The 20,819-nt window shown below is 44.5% G+C and overlaps 1 protein-coding gene across 1 annotated transcript in view; it reads right to left on the bottom strand.

Annotated features, from left to right (window-relative positions):
- The window catches only part of LOC147017522 (uncharacterized), a 236,010-nt gene that overhangs the window by 58,438 nt on the left and 156,753 nt on the right, over positions 1 to 20,819 (bottom strand). Inside the window, exons 14-17 of the mRNA XM_085847979.1 lie at positions 18,701 to 18,817; positions 15,470 to 15,527; positions 9,253 to 9,353; positions 7,091 to 7,162 (exon numbers count right to left, since the gene is read on the bottom strand). Of these exons, the coding sequence (XP_085704105.1) occupies positions 7,091 to 7,162; positions 9,253 to 9,353; positions 15,470 to 15,527; positions 18,701 to 18,817 (348 nt within the window). The remainder of the gene's footprint in view (positions 1 to 7,090; positions 7,163 to 9,252; positions 9,354 to 15,469; positions 15,528 to 18,700; positions 18,818 to 20,819) is intronic.

The following is a 20,819-nucleotide window of genomic DNA, read 5'->3' on the forward strand; positions in this document are numbered from 1 at the left end:
CCACAGTTAAATGGTCATCAGGCAGAGGACACTGGATCACGTGATTACATTGTTGGCATTTCTGGTCGATTAGCAACCTGCCGTGACATGGACTTATTCGTGTGCGACAGCCTCAATCCGTGGTGAGTCCAGGGGCAACCAGGGATACCCCCAACCCTCTAAGTACCACCGCGAACCCAGGCCCGCAGCAATATATAATACAAACATATATATATATATATATATATATATATATATATATATATATATATATATATATATATATATATATATATTGTTGCGGATTCCGCGCCCGCCGGCGTGCTGACGGCCACGTAACTCGAATCGCGGCACGTCGCCCACCGGACGGACAATCCAGTCGTGACCCTCTCGGACTAACGCCGGGAACCAGTCACGGGTGGACCTTTCGGTCTCACCGCGATCGAGCCAATCAGCCCCCGCGTGGGATAGGGTTGCTCGCCAAATTCGACCTACCTAAGTACCCACGCGGAGGGTAGACCGGGCGATCGTACCTCGCCGCAGGTCGACTTCGGACACGGGCCATTTAAGCGACCCGTTCCGTACTATCAGAATAACCGAGCGGTGTTATCGTCGACCTCGACGGTTCGATTAATTATCGGGCGTATTCAGCCCACTACCAACCCTTTACGTGAAGCAAGATGAGGGTTCAATGGGGGAAAAGACGAAGCGAAGCGGGAGAACAGTTCAACAATAAAGCACATTTATTCGCGGCACACGGGAAGCACACAAATACAATTCCACCAAATGCACACAAAAAAAAGAAAACACAATTCCATTTACACAAAAAGCAAATATAAAAGTGAAAACACAGTGCAGAGCTAATACCGACTACCGAGCACACGGCAACACTTATACAATTCTACTTCACAGACGGCGCTGACAACACATACCCAAAACCAAGGAAAAGAAATACCCTCAAGAATGAGGCGGGCCTGAGGCCGAGACCGGGTCGGGCCTACCCGTCTGGTGATGAGACGCGGAGCGGCGATGGCCCCGCAACCCGCGGGCCTCGTGGACGGTGTCTGGTAGGGGGTGGGAACGGGGCCCCCTTGGTCGCACTATCTCAGCGCGGGGGGAAACAGGAGGGGGTTGCTGATGCTCGGGGTATAGAGGATCTTTATTATCCCTGGTGTGCGTCTCCACCTCGGCCAGGTCGCGCTGCCGGCCTCCCTCGGGCGTGCAGCTCCTGGCACCGACGCGAGCACCCCCTCGTCCGACTCTCTTCAGCTTCTCCAGCCACTGCAGGCTTCGGGCTCCAGACTTCCACACTCGTCCCCTCCGTTCCGACTCCTTCTCGTTCTCGTTCTCCTTTTTGTTCTCGTTCTCCTTTCGTTCTCGTTCTCCTCACTCGTTCTCCTTCTCGTTCTCTTCCTCGTTCTCGTTCTCCTTTTTTTTCCGACTGACGAACACCGTCCTTTTATCCCCCCCGTAACTTCGCCTTTGACCCCCTCCCTTTGACCTTTCACCTCGCTCCGCATTGGCCCGAGAAAAGGTGGGCGTGAAGGCTTTTTGATCCACAAATTTGCATATATCGATCGCCCTGGGGGCGGGGCCAATTCGCCCCTCGCTCACCGATTGGACGGCAAAAAGTGGGCGTGTGTCGTTTTTGATCCGTTTTTGAAGCACAAAATCCGTGATTTTGTACACGCTGTTCGACGCGCGTTCTGCATGAGTCCAACACCGGTACCCACAGCGGGGCAAGAACGGTGGCGATGCTACGGTTGCGAGGTGTGACGTGAAGGTCGTGGCGGTTGTGGTGAAGCGGTGGTTGTGGTCGGTGGTTGATGTTGTGGTTGTGATCATGGCGGTTGGTCCAAAATAAAGATAGTAAAAGAAAAACGGCTATCCTGAAGAGTCGCAGCTCGCATAAATGACATGTATTCCCACTAGACAACGGGTTTGGGCCTAACTACACATGCACTTACCGAGATACCTCACGTAAGGGACCTGAATGGTGGTTTGCGAATCTGGTAACCACAACAATATATATATATATATATATATATATATATATATATATATATATATATATATATATATATATATATATTATATACATATATTGTTGTGGACTGGGGGTGAGAAGACCATGGGGGGTGGGGGGGGTGGGAACTACCTCGGGTTCCCACAAGACTCGCCAAATCGCCGGCTATCACACACGGATAACTCCATGACGCAGCGAGTCACTAAACTAAACAGCGGGTCGACCATGAACGCCAATAACTCAACCACGTGACTTAGGGTCCTCTGTCTAATGAATTCCGGTCACCTAATGGTCACATGATTTAATTACCGGAGGGGGGGCACGCCATCCGTACACCTTGTTCAAACTGGATCATCTTACCGGATCAGATGCAGCCGAGCGTAACTGCCCAAGGAGGTACCGGCTAGAAAAAACAGATCGTTGGGAGATAACGTCCCGGCTCAGCGAGGATATGAACCATGCTGCACCAATGAAGGAAAAGATAAAAACGAGCTGGGAACATTTCCATACAAAGCATTTATTTACAATTTGTGAGGAAAGGTATGTGGCACAGTGATGATAATAAAAATTATTGGATCAAGATCTTCCTCAAAATCTCATCAATTCGTCCTTGTCAAAGATCCAACCTGTCCATCAAATATACCCCAATCTGTCCACAGCTTTTTGAGATATCCTGCTCACAGACAGACAGACAAACACATGGGTGAAAACATAACCCTCAAATATCTCAGGATATCCTCAGTTTTGAGGCCACCACAGGCCGCTCTGAGGTCGACCTTCCATGGTGAAGGAAAGAATGTTTTCTGAGGGATTTGATAAATTGGTAAAATTTTGGTGACAAGTCAGGTCCTGTGAAACGAAGGTTCCCAGGAAACAATGATTATAACTGAAGTGCTTGCCTTAACATTAACCCCCCGGGGATCTTTGCCTGGCTGAGGGTTAACTCTTTGCCATCACCGCCGCGCCTCAGCACAAAGCACCATTTCCTGTGTGTTTTGTATTTAACGGCGATGGCCCCGCTTCACACAGGAGCTGCTGAGGCTTCATCGGCTTTTGGAGTCATATCCTAAAATCCCCTTCCCTTACTTCTTTTTTATACCAATTCATACCTGGCACGGAGCTTTTTAAATTTGCTTACTTGCGAGGCAAAGTAAAATGCAAATTGTGCCAGAGTTTTCACTTCTTGTGGAACTATTTCCTTTGTCTTTTTGTGCCGAAGTATGGCAGGACGCTTCCTCTTTCACCCCCTTTGAAACCAGATTACCTGCACAAAAATGCCTTTTGGTGGAGCTTCCATCGGTGATGGTCTGCCTTCACTTCCGGTCATGTTACAAAACAATCAACCAAGTCAAATAATAGTGCAAACGTTTTTTTTTCCTGTGAATTAAAAGCTTCAAGTGTAAAACAAACTCAAAGAAAGAACAACATTGGTATGGAACTGATCATAGAATGAGCAGTAGGTGCAAGCGTCAGATCCAAACTTGGACAAAAACGATGAAGTGAGCCTTGAGTTCACCTTTGACCTTTTGATCTCAAATATAGTTGGTTTCCCAATTCAATGCCACAATATGCAAATTCTGTTAAAAATTCAAGTCAATCGGATGAAAAATGACGATGTTAGAAACTTGACCTCAAAATTGATACGCTTCTCAGTTGGGGCTACCTCTGCAAATTGGTGAAGTTTTGTGAAGATCGGATTAAATTGTGACCTGTAGGCTATTGACAAACAGATTTATTTTTTTTTGGATACATTGTCGAGGCTTGAATGAGAGCTAACACAATGCACAGCAAGGGGGGAATGAGACAATAGGGGCGGGAGAGGGAAGGCCAAAACGTGGAACAGAGATATTAGCAGATCTGTGGGAGAGGGGTGGGGTGGGGAAGACGGGGTACACAAGATGGACATTACAGGGACTTTCAGGAAGGAAAACGGGGAATTTGAAGGAGGTGGGTTTGGGGTGGATTAACGGGGGGAAAAAAGATAGAGGTTTTGGATGGGGGAAGATAAGAGGTGGTGGTGAACAGCTGTTTTGAAGGCCTGGAGGGAAGAATGGGATTCAAGAGAGTGTGGGAGTTTATTCCAAAGGTGGGGAAAAAAAAAGTAATGAAAGAGTGAAGGTGAACAGTGATTCGTGATTTTGGAAGTTTAACCAGAAGGGGGTTGGCGATTTTGAGTACCCTGCGGAAATATGGTGCGGACATATGGTTGACAGAGCAGGGTGAGCGAGACTGAAGAATTTTTTTTTGATGGATTTTTGAAGATAAGATAAGATTGCAGAATGGGAGGTTGGAGGAAGAAATCGTGAAGGTAATGGTGAAAGTGGGTCAGCTCAAATGGAAGGAAGAAGACGAAGAAGAAGACGACGACGACGACGACGACGACGACGACGAAGAAGGAGAAGGAGGAGGAGGAGGAGGAGGAGGAGGAGGAGGAGGAGGAGGAGGAGGAGGAGGATCGGAACCCATGGATATGGGGGAAGAAAAGGTTGTTTTTTTTGTTATTTTATAAATATAAGACAAGAAACAGTGTGTAGTTTTGAGGGATAGATGGCGGGCATAAAGAAAAGTGGGGAAAATAGGAATTGAGTACAAATAAAATGATCGTACACCGAGACGGGAAGGACGAGTCGGCCTCAAGGAGCCCAATAAGACAAGGTCGACGATAACTCATAAACATAGCACGATTTTTCAAACAAAACCAAACTAGGAACACACACCAAGCATACAAGTAAGAAAATAAAGTTAAAACGTGACAAATAATGACCAGAAACTTCACTTTGAGAAAGATGGCAGAGACCCCTGAGAGAAGCTGCCATGGCTCCAAACCTAGAAGCGGAAGTTTTTTTTGTTTTTTTTGATAGACAGAGAGTCAGACAATAACAAAATTGACTGACCAATATGCTTGAAAAATGTTTGATTTTGCAAGTAACAAACAGACAGACCAGGGGTGAAAACATAACCTCCATCCACCTTTGGTGGTGGAGGTAATTAATAAGTTACCTGCTTTGTCTCCTGTTACAGACGTTAAAAATCCAGAATCTGGACTTGTAAGGAATAGATAGATGGTCCTTTGCAGCCAATGTCTGCAAATGTACTCCTCTATCCCTTCACTTACTTCTGCAATATTTATATTCCACCACCCCATACCTTTTCACCCATTTCCCCCTCTAGTTATCCACTCCTCAGTCAACCTATTCCTCCAATCTGCCAAATTCCCTCAATCATCCTTGCGTCTACGATAAAATTGAGCAATTTCAGTTATTCTGTGGCGTAAATATACTTTCATCAAGTCAATAGCTGGATGGTGATGTAAATAAAAATCGGACCGCCTGTCCTGAAGCTCAACTGGATCAGGAGCAACAGTCAATCAAACCCCCTGCAGACTCACTTACACCCTGATTTTTAGGTTAGCTCACTGACCAAACCAGGGAGATGGTGTCAAAGTCACCCAATGCTCGCCTGTTCATACATTTATCGTTTTTAAAAGACTAGTCTAATAATATTTTTAATAAAGCATTGCAGTGAAGTCTGATCCAAATAATTTTAAAGCAATATATGTATTTGTATATTGTAATCAGTAAACTAGTACACATTAAATGAATGGCAAGCGTCTCGTATAAACAGGCGAGCATTGCGTGGCTTTGACACCATCATAGGTTGAAATAAATTTTTTTTTTTTAATCATTTGTTAATTTCAACTTCACTACACCAATAGTATACCCCCAAAGGAACCTCCATCCCAAATATCAGCATCCTCGTACACATATTAAATGAATGGCAAGCTTCTAAAAAATAATTTGCACCAAAAACTTTAACGTTGATGTGCTACAAAAAAGTTAAGTTCAAAACAGGTCAAAAATTTAAAACATTTAAAATTATTTTTTAAATTTCAACTTCACCACACCAATAATATACCCCAAAGGAACCTCCATGCCAAATATCAGCATCCCAGTACACATATTAAATGAATGGCAAGCTTCTAAATAACTTGCACCAAAAACTTTAACATTTTCACGCTCACGCTGACGCTCACGCCAGGGGTTTCGCTATAGCTCTCTGTTCTTCGAACAGGTGAGCTAATAAAACTGTTCGATGTCCTCAGGTCGGTCCATCCATCAGTCAACAATTTTTATTTTTCTATCTCCTCCTAGATGTCTCAGCCGATTGAGTTCGAACTTGACACGATGATAATATTAGTTGCTCTCTATAGATCGTCTGAGCCCTTTTTCACATTTTCACCTTGGGGTCAAGGTTACAGGGTCATCAAGTGCAAAATAACTGATTGGTCGAATGGCCTATGAGGAAGCATCGGACGGCTATAATGCATAATAGGTTTCATTGGGATTATTAAGAAGATTTAATTCGACCAACTAGTTTCTCGTTACCTCTGTTGTCTGCCCATGTTAATTGGGCAACACGACGTCTGTCTGGCCCTTTACAGGGCAACATGAGGTTCGTCGACTTCAACACGGCTTCGCGTGGTTATTTTAATTTAAATTGTTTTCACTTTTCATAGTCGCTAAGGTTGATGAGACTGGGAGGTAATTCCCAAACCTGTCATAGTCGGCATGCACCAGCGGTGAATGCTCGGCCACCTACTTAAGATCTAATCAAGATAAGATTGGTGCATCACCGAGGGCATGCTCCCCATTCAGGAAGCCATGTGACCTCTGGTGAAACAGCAAATTTGACGGTGGACACTGGAACTCGTGGTTAACTGATTGGCGTTCATGGTTGCAAAGCAACCCACCGGACCACAAAGTTAATTGTGAGCGGTGGCCCCAGGTCAGTCTCTTCCGAGGAGAAACGGGGATGAAACCCCTCAAAATACACTCAGTACCCATGGCTGTAACAATACTTTTGTTCGGCATCAGATATGAAGCTTGTTGACAAGTTTCATCAAAATTGTGTGTTTGGTTAAAACGATTATGACTGAAGTGTTTACAGACTGAGTGACTGACTCACTCACCGACGGACGCTGCTCAATCGCATTAGCTCACCTGGACTTTTGTCAGGTGAGCTAAAAATTAAGAAATGGCAATAAAAAACAAGACACAATGAAGAAATAAAGTAATCGTACTGAACCTCGATGATGGCAGATGATTGTTCACCTGGATGATGCTGTTGCTGGTGCTCCTGGCTCTCCAATGCGAAGGGCTTCAATTGAAAGAAACAAAACAGGGCTGTGAAATCTCTTCAACCACCAGCAACATTTCCAAATACACCCCGATAACAAACAGCAAGTTTCATCTCATTCTGGCCAGCGCTTTAGGAGTGCAAAAACGACATCCGAGATAGACAGATCCAGGACAGGACAGATCTTTGGATAACAGATGATCCACAAATTTATGTGAATGAAGGGGCAAGTAAAAATCATTAATTGAGAAACGGACATTTGAGATGGGCATGGAATATTTAAATAATTATTTAAAATATTAAATAATTCTGGCTGCCAGACCATGCGTCCGATCAGGTTGAAATTTAAAACAAACATTTATTCCACATGTCTACGAGATCATAACTGTGACTTTTCACATTGATTGATGAAGCAGTTCAAGAGACAGAATTTTAAAGAATTTCCTTCAAACCAATGTGGCTGCCATTCCATGTGACCTATTAATTATTCACTAACACCCTGGTATCCCCAAGTTTGTCCCTCGATCTGTCACGCCATTTTATTTTAAAATGATTTTATTAAAATGAAGAAGATTTTAAAATGTTTATTCTTCAAAATATCAGAGATGCCAAACCATGTGACTGATGACATCACAGATGGAGAACTTTTTGTTCCTCATGGATAGGTGATCATACCTGCAAAGTTTCACCTCAATCTGATCAGAATTTTTTTTTTGCCAATTACAATTTCGCCCCAGATGACCCTCAAAATTTTTCATACTGATCGGATAAAGCATTTGACATCTGCAATTATGACGTCATAATGAAGCCACATATGACTTCAAAAAAAAACAAAAAAACTTAGCACCCTTATTTCCAATGGATGGGGAGTACTTTACATGTGCCAAGTTTCAATTTTTTTCCAATTAGCAGTTTCGGAGATACAGAGGTCCAAAGTTTTTCCCTTTTTTCCAACATGGCTGCCACACAACGTGACCTATGACGTCATAGTTAGCACAAAAACATTCTGCACGAGTAGTCATATCTGTGGTCAAAAATTAGTGAAATTTCTTTGGTGAAAAAACCCTCCAAAAAAAACCTCATGATGTTGCAGCCACGTTAGTTTTAAGGAAATAATTAAACAATTATTTCTCTGAAACCGTTTAACCTATCAATACTGGACTTTGCAGTGATGATCCACTCCCCTTGCTGCATAAGATTGACTTAAAAATGACATCATCAGTCACATGGTGTGGCAGCCACTTTGGTTTTAAGTAAAATATTTTTTAAATGTTTTGGAAACCGCTGTAGCGATCGAAACAAACTTTGCGTTTATGATCCACTTCCTTTGATCCATGTAAAGCAACATGTTTCACATCAATTTTTCTGTCAACCAATCAAGCACGAAATGAACCTCACAAACTTTCATACTGATTGAATGTAGCATTCCATGTGTCGAATTTTGACTGGCACACCACTTCACCGATGATGTCAGTCAAATCATCCTTATTCCCCATGCAGAGTAGTTGCCAAGTGCCAAGTTTCAATTTTTTTTTCCATGGTGCAGTTTCGGAGATACAGAGTTCCAAAGTTTTTTCTGTTTTTCCAACATGGCTGCCACTCCATGTGACCGATGGCATCATAATTATCAATAAAAAAAAAATTATGCATGAGTAGTTGCATCTATGGTGAAAATTGTGTCAATCGGATAAGCGGTTACAAAAAAATTACGTGACTTAAGGACAACCTGAAAACATAATACCACCAGCAACTTCATCACCAGAGGTATAAAAATATGGCGTTCTACAATTTTTGGCTAAAACACATGTGTCTGGAAATTGTTTGGGTTTTTGCTGCTCTTGATGACTCATGAATGAAACGTATTGTTTGTAATCTATATATTACGTGAGTGAAGGGGTGTGGGGTGGTGGGGGGGGGAGGTAAAAGTCAATAATTGAAAAAGGTATGGATCGTACGTATTACAATGGAGAAAACCTAAAGCCATTCTTGGAATTGACATGAAATGTACGATGCAAATTAATAACGCAGTGGGAATTCACCCAAGCATTTGCAGAAATACCTACATTTTTCACAAAAGTGTCAGGCTCATAAAGTCCTCCTCCATTCTAAGCGCTCTTCTCATCTTCTGAGGTTGAAGATGGGCGTTTGCTGAACACTTTCCCGATCTTCTTTCTCAATCGATTGAAGAAAGACGCCTTCTTCCATGATTTCACTACAGATAAAAAAAAAAACACAAACATCCACAAAAAATAAAATTGTGTGCTCATTCCAAACTAATAATAATTATCAAAATTTGTGAGAACTTATTTATGAATCTACACTTTCTGGGTATGCTGGAATGTGAAAAAAACAAAAAGGCTTTCTGCAGGTTTGGACCTCAACACAAGGTCTCTCTGGAAATTGTTTGGAATTTTGCTGTTTTTGAAGATTCACTATTGAAATGGTTTATGAGCAATCATAATCTACGTATTATGTGCACAAAAACAAACGGCAATTTATTTTTATATCTTTCGTTTCATCTTCTTCACTCCTCCGCTCCTTCAATAACAGACCAGGAATGGTCCAAGGAGCACCTCATACATATTGACAGCCATATTATTTCCCCTGTACATTGGAGAGAAGCATTCTCACTGCCCACCCCCTCCAACCCGGACTTGCCCAGTTTGACATGGGGGAACACGTAGACAAAACACCTTTCCCTGTGCAGTCTAAAACAGAGAAGGCGAGACCCCAACTTCCCACCATGACCCACCCCTTGGTAAGACACTGGGAACAACTTAACCCACCACAGGTTATTCACACATGGTTAAAAGACAAATAGTAGTGAAGGCCTCATAACTTGCCACTGCCACACCCCCAATAAATGCAACACTATCAGAGGATCATGACTATCTGGGGGAGCGAGGAGGGTGGGGGAGGAGTGAGGAGGGCGGGGGAGGAGCGAGGAGGGTGGGGGAAGAGCGAGGAGGGCGGGGGAAGAGCGCCGCCTCACTAAACGTCGCGATACATAACGGGAAGGAGGGAGGAGCGAGGAGGATGGGGGAAGTGGGGATGGGGAGGGGGAAATGTGGGGAAAGGCTCTCATCTTGCGTTTGCCAGTGGGACTTTTGGAGAAGGTCAAGGGGGCGGGTGGTAGAGGGGGGAGGGGGAGTGATGGTGCAGTGTTGAACAAAACGACGTACGTTAAAACAGCACACAGAGACTGCCCGGAGATGTCCATGGGGGTGGAGAGGGGATTTTGGAAGAGGAAAGTGTGAGGGGAGGAGGAGGGAAGGCAGCGTGATGGGAAGGGAAGGCAGCGTGATGGGAAGGGAAGGCAGCGTGATGGGAAGGGAAGGCAGTATGAGGGGAAGGGAAGGGTGATAAAACGCACCCGAACAGCCAAATTCTCTTTTTACCTGCTGGGTTCGATATAGAACCGGGTGGAGCATTTAAAACCCACGCTATTATCTACCTGGCAAAGGCCAGCCTGCATGTATGCTCACATATGCAGCGAACTTTGCACCCCTTTGGTTGGCTCACTGTGAATCTGGGAGGGGAAGGGTGGGGGATGAGGGGGAGGAGTGGGAGAGAGAGGAGGGATGAGGGGGATGATTGCAGAGAGAAACAGAGAGGGGTGGGTGAGAGGGGTGGGTGAGAGAGGTGAGAGGGGGAGAGGAAAGGGGTGAGTGAGAGAGAAGGGAGGGATAGAGGGGAGGGTTGGAGAGAGAAACAGAGAGGGGTGGGTGAGAGGGGAGAGTTGTGAGAGAGAGGAAGGGGAGAGGAAAGGGGTGAGTGAAAGAGAAGGGGGGATAGAGGGGAAGGTTGGAGAGAGAAACGGAGAGGGGTGGGTCAGAGAGGGAGAGATGTGAGAGAGGGGATGGGAGAGATGGGGATTCCGGAGTGAGGGGAGAGAAGTGATTCCGACAGATGTGACATCCAGTTTAATGTCCATCCAAGAGACGGCACACATTAATGAATCACCCTGCCTGTGAAACACCGGGATGACTGTTTATAGCTGGGTTGGGATTCGAACCCAGGCAAGATTGCACATTTTCAGTGACCGAGCCACCGCCCGAGGGACCACTTGCATGACAATGCGGGGCCAAACGCAGGTGACTAGGACGTGAACTTTGTTCAAGTCGATGGATATATTTAGTGACAGTGCGAATACGATTGCTGTGCATGGCCATGGTTTAGCACCAAGCAGCTTCTGTAGTGCTCACCAAGTGGCTTAAGCATTTAAGCAAGCACTCCAATGAAATGGATGATGAGGAACAGCCGACTTGGCATGCGATTAGCAGAGATGCCAACTTTTGGAAATCAGAATTTGGGAGGATTTGCAACCGACACCAAATAATGTGCGCGAAGCGCACATCTCGAGCGCGGAGCGCTCGACCCTTGCGGCGGGGTCCAGGGCCCGCCTCAAGGCCCTGGAAGCTCTGGGGTTCTAGACGCTCTCTAGTGCCCTCTGAGCCCTATTTTGGAGCATTTAACATGTTAAGAATTCCCACTTTTTGAACAAAAAAAGGGGAAAATTGTGCACTTTTTAATGTTACATGTATGTTAATATTAGTAAGTTAGGGGACAATCAAAGATTAACAAAAAGCACAAAAGAAGCAATATTTTTCTTACCTTACTGGCTGGTACTACTGCTGCTTGCTTTTTCCATGGCAGCTTTGCTGAGTGACAGCTGTGTGGCTCTTTTAGCCCTTCTGATTATGTCTTTGCTGTATTCTCTCTGGTAGCAAGGGGTGCTATGAGCTAGTTTTTCAATTTAGAGAGCTTCCAGGGTTTTGACACTCAAATTGGGACGAAATTCAGTATGATTCTTCCGTACAAGACTGAGTGCCCGCTCACATGATGCGTTCGAATGAGGAATGACCAAGATTCCCTTCATCACTTTGCTCAAATTAGGATACTTCTTGGCACCAGTGCAGGGATCTGTGAGCTGTGAAATCCGATGCCACTGCTCATCCACTCTCACTGTCTCAGTTGCAATTGTAGCTATGGAGGCGTCTGCCTGGTAGTGAGCGAATTCACTCTCAAGACTGTCTATGTCACTATCACCGCCACTGAACAGACAGGGGAATTTCTTGATGAAAAACTCCACACAGTCAAACCCCACTTCTTGGTGTAGCTTAACATCCAGCACCTGAGCATGCTTGGCTAATTCATCATCTAGCGGCCAGGTTTTGAAGATGTAATTGCAGGCTTTCACATAATATGAGCGAACTGCACTGAAGAAACCTTGGATGTATGACTCACTCAGAGTGAAGGTGGATTTCTTGAGACTCCTTTGTTCCCTTATATACAGTTTGGCATCGTTCCCAATCATGAGGTCCTCATCATTCTTCTGATGATTTCTGTCAGAGAAGGGTACATTTACCAGAGCAACCGATGACACCGATGGTTTCAAAACCGTACGAAGATATCTTTCAGAAGACCATTCAATTCTCCGTGCAGGAGATGAATACAGGGTTCGTCTCTTTGGAGCAGAAGATTCCCCTTCTCAAAAAGCTTGTTAGCATATCGAAGGAAGAAACAATAGAGTTTTGTTTGTGGAGACAAGAACATCCTGTTGACACGTTTTTCTCTAGATTCCTGCACAGTGTTTGAGGAAGATGCGCTTTTAGTTGTGGAACTCGTAGTACACTTAGCCGCAGGGCGATCACACTTGCGTTTACTGCCAGCAGAAGAGGTCAGACTCGTAGTACCAGATCCAATTTTACGTTTGAGGAGAGAGCTTGAGGTAGGTGCAGCCAAGGAAGAAGACCTCTGATTCGAAGGTTTTGCTGAGCTTCTATCAAGTGATTTGGCAAAAGCAGAACTTAACTTGGGTCCTTCTTTGCCTGTAGATGGGACTATCACAGTCTTTCTCGACTCTGAAGGGATCTGCTTTGTAGATGAACGTGATGAAGGGCCGGTGATGCTACCTGCTCTCAGCATTGGTTTTGGTGCTGTCCCTGCTGTCTTCTTCGCAGCAGATACTGCAGTGGTAGTGGTGAATGCTGCTCCACTAGTGCTTGATCCTGCAGTGCCAGTACTGGCAGTAGATACAGTGCCGTCCTTCTTGCTCGTTGTTAGAGTCTTGGCTACAGTTGGTTGCATTTTTCTTCATACTTCTTCTTTGAAGAAGAGGCGAAGTGGCTCCCACTGTTCAATCAGCCTGTCTAGGCACTGACCAAGGGACAGCCACCTTGTTGCGACATGCTTCAGAATCTTGTGTGTCGGGGCATCACAGAGTTCTTGCAGTGCTTTCACTCCTTTGACGCGTTTACTACTTTTGTCCAAGTAGTAGTAAATATCGATGAGAAAGTCATCTAATTCAATGGGTAAGGCCTGAGCCGCCTTCTTGGCCATATTGTGCATCATATGGCAAGGGCATCCCATGATGTAGCACTCTGGATTTTGTTTGTGGATATAAGCAGCGAGTCCTTTGTGCTTGCCCACCATGACAGAGGCATTATCAGCACAAAAGGAAACACAATTTCCCCACGGAATTTTCCTGTCACTGAACTCATGATCAAGCAGTTTGAAAATGTTTTCTCCAGTGGAATCTTGTTTGCACGCAGGCAAACTTAGCAAACCTTGCTTCACAATCCCAGCACTGTTGTCATAGTACGAAATCAGGACAGGATATAGCTGGGCCTCACCACTGTCATTGCTACCGTCTGTAGCTAGGCTAAATGGAGCTAGTCTAGCAATATCGGCAATAGATGAAGCAGTAACATTTGACAACTCACCAATTATTGCTGAAGTTTTTGTTCTTGCACATCCATACTTTGAAGCAACTTTTGAATCTGGAAACATCTTTTGAAATAGAGGTCCAGCATGATCTGAGACTGATATGGGCAAGTTATGTTCCACAATAAATCCACTAAAGAGAAGTTCCGCTCGGGTAACATCCTCTTCCTCGCTTGTCCCTTGTTTGGTGAAATAATTCAGAAGTGTACCGGTACTCGTGCTCGAAGATCTCTCCTTTGCAATGTCTGTGTGCCGTTTGCTTCCAACGTGCTTCCGAATATCATCGCGACCTCCGTGCTCAACTGAAATATCAACGCTGCATACTGTACAATACGCATGATGAATTCCTCTTTCAGACTTTCGAATACACGGGTATTGGAGACTGTATTCGGTCTTGTACTTCTGAGACCATTTCTTGGTCTTCGTAAGCTTCTTTTCTGCCATTTCGTAATCAACATTAAGGGCTTGAAGCATCGGTAACTTCGAAGTCGATGTTCCACAGCTGCAGCGCGACTCGTAGAACTCTAGCGGCTGTTAAACACCGCACGGTGGTCACGACCGCCGGGCTGGTACGGGGCCCAGCTGCATGCAGTGAGCGTATCGCATGCATATACACTGTGCATACATACCGCATGCACTGTATTGCACACATACCGCATGCACTAAATCTCAGTGCATGATCGCATAAGCGAGATCCAGACCCAATGTTTCGCTGCTCCTCATTTGAATTTGCAATTTTTTACGTACAATTTGGTAGCAGCGAACGTTATGGAGTTACCACATGCTATACGTAGCAGACGATGCTTTTCATTCAATTCTCATACTAGTACATTCTGATTAGTGAACAGTGCAAAAATATCAAAATTTCGGGAGGATAAGGATAGTGATCGTAAGGGCGGGAGTTTGGGTGAATTTTCGGAAGCCTCCCGATGAAATCGGGAGGGTTGGCATCTGTGGATTAGCAATCGCAGATCGGTCACATGAACACCATGCACCCGGAGACGCCTGGAATGTCAAGCAATTTCCGAACTGAACAAATGAACACTTTTTTAGCAGTGGGAACTGCTGATCGGTTCAAATCCGGAGTTTTCATTTTGAAATTTGGCTCAGATCAAGACATTCCAGAGGTTATGGCATTTGTGGAAATGAAATATAGCCATGAACACTGGCATCTCTGGGTGTTTATAAGCAATGCAATGTATTCAGCGATTCATAGATATGATGATCAGGCATTCAATGATACGAGTGAGGAAAGTGAAAAAAGAACTGTTGTTAAGAAACCATTGCGGACTGTTCCAAGTCAATGCATTGTTGAGCAGGCCAAAAAAACATGGCGAATGAAGACCCCAGCGAGGGACAGCATGGTGACCAAGGATCAGCCTTGATAAAGAATATAATTACATAAGGTCTTTAATTATCTTCAAAAGGGGTCTTTTCATAAACTCAGACACCCAATTTTCATTCATGCACACCCTTGGAGTTGCCTTGGTATGCTTGAAAAGTTTCAGGGTGCGAGGTTTCATGGTTTTGGAGTGATGGAGGAGACCCACACTGACTGACACACAATGACATTTATTATGATAAACTGAAGATTTGTCTTACCTTTGTTATTGTTCAGCAGACTCTCAGTGCTGGTGTCTTTTTCTTCATCAGATGTGAACTAGAAAAAAGAATGAGATTTCAACTTCAGAAAAAAAAGAATTTGATGTGAATGTGCCCACGATGCCTTCGCCCATGTGAGATGTCAACCCAATGTTGAGTTTGACCTCAATTAAAGGTCACATGAGAGGGAGTGGGAAAGAGAAAAGAGATCAGTAGAAGAGAGAAAACATCAGATGCTTCCTTCTCTATTTTTTGCAAAAAAATTTTCAAAGGGCACATGACCTTTGACCAGGTGAACTAATAATGGAATTGGTTCATCTTTGCATCACAGTCCATAGATGTCCCAAGTTTGGTCAAAATCCCTTCAGGGGTTCACAAGTTATCACAGTAATGAAAATCTGCTTCGGAAGCACGGACGAACGCACAACCCGAAAACATAATGCTTTGGTTTCTGAGGCACAAATAAATTTTTTTATCTGCGTCAGCGTTCAGCATGACAAAACTAAAGGGGCGACTCGAATAATACAAATAAAATGATGAGTTTTTCATTCCACCACTAAATCCAAAAATGTCTTTACTTTCTCCTTGATCATTTCCTCCATCAGTATCCCACAACCCCTCCCCCATCCAGATTTTGAACTCTCCAACTTTTTGTCTTTATCTGATCGTCCACCTCATCTCATCCCTTTTTCCATTTTATTCACTCAGGATTGCTGGCCAATGCGACTGCCATGAAAACGGACCCATTTCCAATGTTCTACTCTGGACCCCTGAACATGGAAGAACGAAATGGGGCAGACCAGCACTCAACTTAAAAATGTTGAAGAAGGATACAAGCCGAGAGACAGAAGAACTGCAAAGAGCAATGGTTGTTGCTTGAAATTCAAAGCAAGGACTGGAATCTGAGGATCAATGTGATCTGAGTTCAGCCTGAGTGCTCATCTTGTCCCGGTCTCTCAATTGTACACATCATGTCTGCCCCAAATAATTTTGCAACACAACACTGAATTTTGTCATTGTTCATGACAACGAAAAGTTATCTAGTTGTTTTTAACTCACCGAAACAAGTAAATGCAAAACAGAAGAAAAGAACACTGTTTTTACGTGTTCAAAATCATTCTCCATTAAACCATCCCATTTCATTATTGTACCCATGTTTAGCCTGATAAGTGAACCAAATTATGCTTAAGACGAGCAAATACAACCCGTCGCTTCGTTGACGGGATAACTAAGGGGGTGGCGGCGGGGTTGAAGAAAAAGAGAGGGAAGAGAAACAGGGGGAGAGAGGGGGTGGAGGGGGAAATAGAGAGGAGGGAGAGGGAACGAAGAGGGAGGTAGAATGAGGTGGTGGAAGGGAAGGTAGCATGAGGAGAGATGAAGGGAAGGCAGACATGCAGTGGAGCATTAATTATGATTCAAATTGTCTCATCAAAATGATGCTGCATGGAATAACAGTGAGATGGAAACAAAGTAATGTTTGAAATCCATTTTCTAGGGTAGTGCTATAAATATCGCCCGGAGACAAACACCGCTGGACGTGGATGGAGATAAACACGGTTTGGAAACAAACACCATCCGGAGACAATCACTGTCTGGACATAATCACAGCCCAGACACATCCGGAGACAAAGGAACAGATAGAGTGAGAGAAAGAGAGATGTGGGGGAGGGGGATGGTGCTGCACTGTATGAGGAGGGGGCAGAGCGAGGATGAAACAGACAGAGTGGGGGGGAGAGGAGCCAGCAGAGAGGAAAAATGTTGTGCTTTATGAACAACAACACACACACACACACACACACACACACACACACACACACACACACACACACACACACACACACACACACTCTTTTCAGGAATCAGCAGGTTGTAGTGAGTGTGATTACTGACCACAGTACTTATTGTATGCAACCCAGAAATCTTGAGTTTCACCATTGTTTTGGGAGAATTTCAAGAACAAAATTGAAAAAAACAATGTTGCATGCATATAGACGTTTCAAGGATGTGCGCAAAAACATTAATCTTTATAAACAGCTGCATGTGACGGGTCGTAAAATATTTGGCTCGGGAATTGAGAAAAGATATTGATACAGCAAACGGCTTGGAAATTGGGTGTTATCAAATATATTTTGCTTTGAAACTCACAAAGAGAAACCAAACCAAATCATGTTTCCAAAGCACACCGAATAACCAATTGCTTTATAAACAGTCATGAGGACAAAGGAAAACCTGATAAACCCTCAGCAAGATACCGGATTAAACTTTGACACCACGGCTCCCGTAACATGTATGCCATGCCCACACAACCGCGGAAACCCTCCAGGTCAAAATTTACCCATATGTACCATGTTCACGTACCTGTTGACTGTACATCTTGAAATGGACTGCTATCGAGTGTCGAGTGCTCTGCAAGTGACTTAAGCACTCAAACAAGCACTCCAACGTAACGCCTGGCTTGGTGAGCATTTACCAATTGACGTTGACAAACCCATAGAACCAGAAACGCCCACAAATTCACCAATTGGACAAATGAAAACATTTTCTGCAGATGGAACTGCTGCCAAATTCAACTCTGGAGCTTAAATTTTGTAATTCGTCTTAGTTTAAGAGATTCACAAGGTAATGGCATGTGCGGAAATGAAAAAAAGCCACAAATGCTGGCATCTCCAGGCATCTATAAGCATTGCATCGTATCCAGTGATTCACAGCTATGATGAATAGGCATTCGGAAATATGAGTGAGGAAAATGGAAAAAAACAAAACTTTATTGTTAAGAAATCGTCGCTGCCTGTTCCAAGTCAAGGCACGGTTGAGCAGGCCAAAAAAAAACATGGCGGCTTCAGACCCCAGAGAGGTAACCCAGGATATGCCCTAAGACTCCATCAAGGCCAAGGATGCACCTGATAAAGGATATAATTAAATAAGGCCATTAATTATCTTCCAAAGGGCCATTTTAATTCACCCAAACACCCAATTTTCACTCATGCACTTCCTTGGAATTCTCTTAGTATGCAGGCAAAGCTTAAGGCTGCTAGGTGTCATGGTTTTGGCATGATGGAGGAAACACACACACACACACACACACACACACACACACACACACACACACACACACACACACACACACACACACACACACACACACACACACACTTATTGGTATTGATGGTATAGAAATGAAATGCTGAAGTGCATTCTAATAACATGCGGAAGAAATAATAAAAGTTGTACCTGAGTCTCTTTGCTACTGCTGCTGCTGCTGCTGCTGTTGTTGCTGCTGCTGCTGCTGCTGCTGTTGTTGCTGCTGCTGCTGAAATTGCTGTTCAGATTCATTCTGGTCACAATTTCCTGGTAGAACAAATTATCATGATCAAACAGGTTTACAGCGAGTCCACACAATCATCAAGTTACAAATACATGTCAGTGCAAATATGGACATGCGTTAGTGGTTTTTTTGACAAATGTTGCATGGTCAAGGGAAGAAGCATTATGAGCTCACCTGGATGTGAACTTATGCGATAGAGCAGTGACCATAAGTGAGAGTGAGTCAGTCAGGAAGACCATCAACAGTTCAGACATTAATGCTATTTTATTTTTGTGTGTACAATGTCGAGCCTCGTATAAGAGCGAACACACAGAACATACAACAAGGGAAGCAGGAGACAAGAGGGGTGGGAGAGGGAAGGACAATACAGGGAGGAACAGAGACATTAGGAGATATGTGGAAGGGTGAGGCATGGGGTGGGAACACAGGGTAAACAAGATGGACACTACAGTGACTTTCAGGTCCTTACACAACGGACTTTCACGAAGGTGGGTTTGAGGTGGATTAACAGGGGTAGAAAAGATCATGGTTTCCGATGGGGGAAGATAAGAGATGGTGGTGAACAGCTGCTTTGAAGACCTGGAGGGAAGAGTGGGATTGATGAGAGTGTGGGAGTTGTTCCAAAGGTGGGAAAATACAGGGATGAAGGTGAGGATTGATTCTTGATTTTGCTAGTTTCACCAGAAGGGGGATGCTGGCAGATCTTGAGCACCCTGCAGAAATATAAGGGGGGGGTACATATCGCAGATAGAGCAGGGGGTGAGGCAAGGGAGGAGACAGTAGAAGACAGAAAGACCACCAATCTTCCTGCGATGAGGGAGTGACCCAAAGACTTATCCTCATCGCGGGAGATAACAATGATCCAAAATGCCTTGGTTTCCACAACGTGAAACCGAGAAAGGTGAGAGGCAGGAGCACCAGTTCAGGGCGGAGAGCAGTACTCCATCAGGTTGCGGACGAAAGCTTTGTATGTGGTCAGGAGCAAAGGTGTGCCGAGGAAGGACTTTGCATGACGGATGATGCCCAGTCGACGATTGGCTTTGGATGACAGGTTGGAAATGCGGCTTACCCAGGAATGATCATGGCAGATAGTGGAACCCAGAAGCTTGAATGAAAACACTTCAAGAGGATTGTTCGGAAAGTCGATGGGGAGGGGGGGGTCCAGACTGTCCTTCCGGAGAGAGATAGTGAAAATGTCAGATTTGTCAGAATTGAAAGACATGTTCCAAGTGCTGGATCACCTTATGATTTTATCAATATCTGCAGAGAGTGAAGAGGCTGCTGCTTGACGATCTGAGGGGTGACAGATGGTATGGCAGAGGGTGGAGTCATCAGCAAAGAGGTAAAGAGGATTTTCCAGAGTCGGAAAGATCATTGATGAAAACCAGAAAAAGCACAGGGCCTAGAACACTGCCTTGAGGGATTCCCGCCTGGACAGGAAAAAGGGATGATAGAACTCCATTAAGGCCACACGTTGGCTGTGACAGGAGAGGAATTCTGCGAGCCATTAGTGGAGATGGCCTTAGATACCATAGGAAAAGAGTTTGGTGAGTAGGATAAGGTACCAGACAGTGACAAAAGCACGTGATATGGCTCTGATTTCATGTCTGACATTGAGGATCTCCATCCATTGTTGGTAGAGCAGAAGCAGCATGTTCAGGGTCGAGTGATCTGGTCTGAAACCAAATTGATGATCGGAAATGAAGCCATTGGATATGAGGAAGGATTTAATGTCTGAAACAATGATGGATTCCATCACCTTGCTCATGATGAGGAGAAGGCTGATTGGTCTGTAGTTGCAGGGATCTGTTTTTGCACCTTTTTATGCAGATCAGTAATGTTTGCTGATTTCCGAGCAGATGGCAGATGATCTTGAGCAAATGAGTATGAATAGAACAGAGAGGGAGGGAGAGAGAGAACGGGAGAGAGAGAGCAAGAGCAGCAGAGCAGGTTTTTGGGACACGTAGACTGATGCTGTCTGCACCGGTTGCAGAATCTGAGTCAAGGTTTGACAGCAAGCTCTCC

This window comes from Eptatretus burgeri, chromosome 11 (assembly GCF_056783735.1).
Source record: "Eptatretus burgeri isolate ZD-2024b chromosome 11, Ebu_testis_v1, whole genome shotgun sequence".
NCBI lineage: Eukaryota > Metazoa > Chordata > Myxini > Myxiniformes > Myxinidae > Eptatretus > Eptatretus burgeri.